The following is a 6,313-nucleotide window of genomic DNA, read 5'->3' as shown; positions in this document are numbered from 1 at the left end:
TTAATGCTTGAGCTAGTGATTGTAATTTTCTTTAGGGACTTCAGTGTTGTTAATATTGATAGAACTGAGTCTCTCAAAGTTCTCCCCAAATTATTAACATACTGTCTAAGGTAAAATACGTTGAAGTCTGTGATGTGGCACGTATGTTGCAAGGCTTTTTGCTAGCATAAGAAAGGTTGAGGTTCTGACAGAAAAATAATTTTTTAAAAAGATAGAAAATAAATCTTATTTATAGTTGGTATTTCTTAGTACAGTAGCTGCTTTCCATGTTGCTGAATTAAAAGTTTTCACTGACTACTGTCTTTCACAGTGAAAGGGAAGAACTTAGAAGAAAACAAACTATGAAAGTATTGGTTATTGGCCTTGGAGGGTAAGTATTAGCAAATTTTCCTTTACAGCTCAAGACTGGTTTTCCTTTTAGAATGAAGTGATGCCATTTCTATTTATGAATGGGTATTTTTTTGAAAAAAGATTACAAATACAACATATAATTGTCTCATTTTATGGCATGTAACTCTTAAGAAATTGTTCCTATCCCTGTTGGAGACCTCTGGTACCACCTCTTTCTAACGTCTTTCTTGGCACTGCTAGATTTACTGAAAGCTGTTGGAACCTGACAGAAAATTTCCAGATATAGAGAGTATTTAATATGAATAAATTTGGGGGGGGTGGGGGGGTTGGATTCTCTCTTTGTGTTTTACCCTAACTATAGAATTTTTAAAAAGATATATTTTTGTCTTGATGCACTTTTTACTTTGTTTTCTAACTCAGTGTAACAAATGGGGGGAAAACAACGCTGGCAGAAAAGCTTAAGAAAATGCTTCCCAACTGTGATATAATCTCTCAAGATGACTTCTTTAAGGTAATAATATTGATGGAAAGACCTCATAGATAAAAGTAGGTTTGAGTAGATCTTAGGATAATTTCTTCTGTTTTGAGTTTGATAAGCTATTGATAAACTTTTAAAATTGATGCTGCTTAAAATAATGGTAACTTTATAAGAAAAAGATATAAAATGAGCACTTGGGTAATTGAACTTTCAATGTCAAAAGCCACTGAATATACTCAGCAAAAATAAGTTTACTGTCTTCTGTGATACTCTTTTAAAATAATGAACAAGTGTGTGTTGGATGCATTTTTCAAGATAAATTGTGCTGATGAAGTTAATGATATTGTTGTGTTAACCCTACAGCAATAAGTAGTTCTTTGTTTCCCAAATCAAAACAGAAAAACAACATTTGCATTGACATCAGAATTCTTTGTTAGGGAGGGTGAAGCAGTTCTTACTTTTGAAGTAAAGCTCTAATGAACTTCAGAGGTATGATTTGGAGAATTTGTTGTCCTAGATTAAATGAAGTGCCTGTACTGACTGTATTTTAATAGTTGTTTACAGCAGTTTAATTTTGAAGAGAAATTTAATCAATTGAGATACAAAGATGTATAACCCTTACATTTGTAGCTGAAGAGTATATATCTGTGAAAGTGGTCATAAAAACAGCCTTGAAAATACTTTTTTTTTTTCCCCTCAGCCAGAGTCTGAAGTAGAAACAGATGAACGTGGATTTAAGCTATATGATGGTCAGTAACTTTGATGCATTGGTTTTGAATGTTGTACAGAAACTGTGTTGTGCTAAGCTTCAACACATCTTCCCCTCCACCCCCTGCCACTCTTGCCATCTGAACAAGCCAGTTAACAAATGGTTGTTTAAGAGCAATCCTTTGCCCAGTTTCTCTCAGCTCACTGAGATAAGTAAGAAAACTTGCTGAACTAATAAATAGCTCAAGCTAGTGCTTGACCTTTGCTTTTCTCTTTAATGTTTTCCTCTATTTCTACAGTCTGGTGCAGTAGCAAATGGTGGTGTTCGGTGGAAAGTCCTGGCTTGCAGCACTGGCATAAGCGTAACCTCATCACTTTCTATGTAATGATGGATATTTTTTTTTCCACTTTAATGAACTCCTGAGATATCACAACTGAGTCTCTTTCATTGTTGTATTCCAAATCAGTCAAAACTTAGGTCTGATCCTGACACCTTTATTTCATATCAGTTCTCACATAGAGACCAAATGTTTTGAAGTTCATGGTTACTGCTGGCCCAATGTACCAATTTAGTCCTACAAACTTCTAGATCCAGATCCACTTCAGGCCAGTGCTTTGGTTCAGGTGATACAGAGTTGTGACAGTGGATTATTAATCTCTGTTGATACTTGGGGATCACAAAATGTATTATTCAGGAACATTGGACAGAACCTTAAATTTTATCTGAAAACCGACTCTTGTCAGCTATGCAGTCTTTGGCTCAACTTCTAAGACTTCATGAAACTGGAATGTGAACTGGAGGGATAAATTGGACATCCTGGTTCAAATATCTGGGTTCAACGCAGCTCTTACAAACACCTCTAAAATGAGTTTGCTCTTACATTATCCAAAGGCTGCCTTCTCTTTACAATTCACTACTTGCTCAATATGTTCCTACATGTTTACAGACAAAACCAGGTGCTACATTGTGCTCTTCTGCTATGTATGCCATCCTCCTTTCAATCCAATCCATCCATCCCCACCCTCCAAACACCTGAAACCCAATAAAAACCCAAAGCAAAAAATTTTTGAGTGCCCCCTCCCTTCCCCTGTGTCAGTGACAATTGGCAGAAAGGTGGATGTCTCGGGGTTAAGTAAGTTTTTACAAGTTTTGTGGAATAGGATAATGTTCCCTGCAGCTTCTATTGTCAAGGGAACGGCTGTGAAGTGAGTTCACACACTTTTTGGTGCCAACGAGTTCAGAGGCCACACCCACCAGAAATACCCTAATGCTCCGGAAGCCTTAATTTCAGAGTATCATCAGTTGCAAACATGAAACTACTGATATGCGTGAGAGAGAATTTTGGGGGTAATCCCATTCCCTTTCATTTAGACTTTATGTAGATTATTTGATTCTTACTGATTAACTTAGGGGTACTTAAGGGTTTGTTTGGTTTTTTTATTCTCTGTTTTTAAGGGGTGCCTAACCTTCTGTTTTCATCTAGTACTCGATGCTCTCTATATGGATGAAATGGTGAAAAGTATTCACAATTGGATGAAAAGCCCAGGAAGCTCAGGTGTTGTGACAGAAGAGCTGCAGAATACATGTGACAATCTGAAAAATACAGAAGATGTTTATATTTTGATTGTTGAAGGCTTTCTGCTATACAATTACGAGTAAGCAGTAATATATAGCCTGGTATATTAAAAGCTGCCGTAAAAAGGAAGAGGGAACTAAAGATATTATTATCTTAGGCCGCTATGTGAGATATGGAATAGAAGATATTTTTTGACCCTTCCTTATGAAGAGTGCAAAAGGAGAAGGAGGTAAGATTATTCAGTTATTGCTCACAGAGGGCTGCTGTACCCCCTAACCTGGAGTGGTTCTTTTGTACTAGCTTTTCTTCAGTGCTTGCCAAATGCAAGTTATTAAGATCATCTGTCCTCTGTGACTGTGTGAATATTTAACTGACATTAACAAAAGCATGCAGAGATGTGTGGGCTTGAGGGGAGGGGGCTTGCATTTTAGAGCATGGGGATATTAAAGTGTTAAATGTTTTACAAACACTGAAAAGAGAATTTGTTTTCCAGATAAATAGATTACTGACTGCATATTGGAGTTGCACCATGTTTAAAATGAGAAACAGTTAAGAAAATACTAAGCAGTTGAATACAGCTACATGACGATTATTGTTGAAGTAACAATGTGTGGTTTTAGTGTATGCTTTGTTTAGACTGTGCGTGAGTTGTACAGTATATCTGATTTAGATTATTGAGCCAGTGTCTGACTTGCCTCCAAATTTGGAGCAATACTGTGTGCTTGGAGCAATACATGTGCACAAAGTCAGAATCTGCTGGCTGAGGAAATCCTCTATTCAACTGGCTTTGGCTGATACCACTTTCTTGGTTTCTCACTAGACTCACCTTTAAAGGACTTTAGTGTCCAGGCTGAAGTGACTACACAAAACCGTGAATCACTTAAAACTTGAGAAACCTATATACCAAATAAAAAAAGAAAAAAAAAATATTTTGGTAATACTTTAAATACAGCTTAATTTATATGTAATACCTTTTTCAATTAAAAAAAAATTAATTTTACCTCATCTTAAATGTAATTTGATTGGCAGAAATAGTAAGCTAGCAAGAGTTCATGTCACAGATTATATTAAAACAAAGGGGCCTCTTCTGTCCAGTTATGCAGCCTGCCAGCCTGTTTTTATTTTGGATAGATGCTCTTATTAAAACAGCTGACACTAGGGGAAAAATGTTAAACTTGCATGGGAAAGCAAATATATTTTTGTGTAGCACCAGAGTCTATCAGCCAGCAGATACACCAGGGTACTTCGATGGACACGTGTGGCCTATGTATCTGAAATATAAAAGTGAATTGGAAGAGAATGCAAGTAACATTGGTATGGTATCCTTAATGTTAAACTTATATAATGCTTAAGTGTGGCACTTGTGCACTTTTTGTTGGGTTGCAGGGCTTTTTGTTTGGGACAAAGTTTTCTTCAAATATTTTTGTGGCACTTGGCCAGTAGGCTTGAACCTTTTATTAGCTTCTTTTTTAAGTCTATAGGGTTTTTTGTTTTTTTTTTTTTTTTTAACAATGAAAATTATTAAGTTAAAAATAGAAATGTTCTGATCTCTAAGTCCATTTAACAAGCTAGTTCGTGTGTGTATGTGTGCATACACGTGTATGGCTAAATAGGAAGCTTCTGAGATGATAGAGGATGCACTGGTAGAATTCTTCAGAACACAAAATCCAGGTTGAAGTCCTATAATAAGCTCAGGATGCTTCCTAGGTGCTTTTTGTACATACTAAAGTCACCAGTCTTGCATGAGAAGTGTCAAAGCTGAGACAGCTGATGGGGAGCTGTCATGAACTTGTGTGATGTTCACACTTGTACAGCTCTTGGACTGCCTACTTCTGGAGTGGGGGCCAGAGGAAAGTGAAGTTGGGTGGCTGCTTTATCAGTGCGAAGACTAGGGCACCGCTTCTTCCTGTGCAGTGAGAGTGGGAACTGCGGTGCCCGCCCTTGACTTGCTCAAATGCTGAAGCTGAGGAAGAACCTGAGGTCTTCCACTGCATAGGGACCTTTCTGCTGAATTATTCCATTGCTCTACTGTCCTAATTTTATTACCACTCCCCTTGTGGAGACTCTTACACCACAAAAATGTGTAAATTAATTCTTAACTAGAAGACTTTTCAATTATGTTCTTTTTTAACGTGTAAAATGATTTTGGGAAAGAAGAAAACGGAGGTACTGTTCTTGCTTTTTATTTTTTCATCTCTTCTGATTGTACCCATAGGAATTTTGAAAGCTTTGCCAATTGCTATTACAGATAACTGGAGTAGAACTCATTAAAACATTTTCTTTTGTCTTTCTTAGTTTATTTGGATGGAACAAAATCCCAAGAAGAGCTTTTATCCTGTGTGTATAGTGATATAATACAGGAATTAAAAAAGCTGAGGGAAGGAAGTAAGTAATTTTACTGGAAATTGAATCTGCTTATCCCATTCCAAGTTAACAAAAAGCTAATCCTTTTATATGAAAATACTGCAAGGATTATATAGATCTGGATCTCCTAATTTAGACATATTATAGGCCTTATACATGTTTGCCTGCTACTCTAAGTCATGATAAGCTATAACTTTAAATTCTTTGAAATTTGATGTTCTGAAATAATAGGTGAATCCACTGTTCTTTGATGAGAAAATAATTGGGGAAAAAAAAAAAGGGGAACAGAAGGAATATGGGGCAAAACATCAATGAAAGCAGATGTGTTTGTGGTATTAGTTTCTACTATACAGTAATGTCATATGCAAACAGAGAAATGACACTGCAGGTTAAATGTGTGCTTTTTATTTTAGATCAGCAGGTCACAGCATGATAGTGTAGAAAGCCTGGGTGCCATGTGATACAAATTGAAAAACCCCAAGACTGTCATACTTGGCAAACCAACCAACTGACCAGATGTTATATCTATGTCATAATAGTAGTTCATACAACACAAGTGGATCTGTAGCATCTATTAACTCTGTAAGCTTCAGATATTATTGAGTACTATCAACAGTGCATTATTCTTTAGAATTTCTTCAATCAGTCATGCTTTAGCTGATAAATACCTCTGTGGTGTTTGTCAAGTAATTTTTATGTTGTATATTGTTTGGAGCAGTTGAGAATGGATATTTTAAAAAACCCAAACAAACCTGAGAAGTCAGGTTGTTGGGAAAAGAAGGGGGACATATGTTGAAAAGAATGCAGATGTATCGCTAACAAGATAAAATACATG

The 6,313-nt window shown here is 36.3% G+C and overlaps 1 protein-coding gene across 2 annotated transcripts; it reads left to right on the top strand.

Annotated features, from left to right (window-relative positions):
- The first annotated feature begins 288 nt into the window (after nucleotides 1-288).
- On the top strand, nucleotides 289-5,919 carry NMRK1 (nicotinamide riboside kinase 1). 2 transcript variants are annotated; one of them, XM_010072459.1, is made up of 8 exons: nucleotides 289-370; nucleotides 772-862; nucleotides 1,530-1,578; nucleotides 3,022-3,193; nucleotides 3,272-3,343; nucleotides 4,322-4,428; nucleotides 5,410-5,499; nucleotides 5,897-5,919. In XM_010072459.1, exons 1-8 carry the CDS (start codon nucleotides 342-344, stop codon nucleotides 5,917-5,919), a joined length of 633 nt encoding a protein of 210 aa, XP_010070761.1. In that variant the 5' UTR covers nucleotides 289-341. The 2 variants fall into 2 exon arrangements, with proteins under 2 accessions (XP_010070761.1, XP_010070763.1); XM_010072461.1 differs by having other exon boundaries at nucleotides 5,892-5,911.
- The last annotated feature ends 394 nt before the right edge of the window (nucleotides 5,920-6,313 follow it).

This window comes from Pterocles gutturalis, unplaced genomic scaffold (assembly GCF_000699245.1).
Source record: "Pterocles gutturalis isolate BGI_N339 unplaced genomic scaffold, ASM69924v1 scaffold10782, whole genome shotgun sequence".
Taxonomy (NCBI): domain Eukaryota; kingdom Metazoa; phylum Chordata; class Aves; order Pterocliformes; family Pteroclidae; genus Pterocles; species Pterocles gutturalis.
The sequence above is the reverse complement of the archived record's forward strand: the minus strand, read 5'-3'. Positions and strand labels throughout refer to the sequence as shown.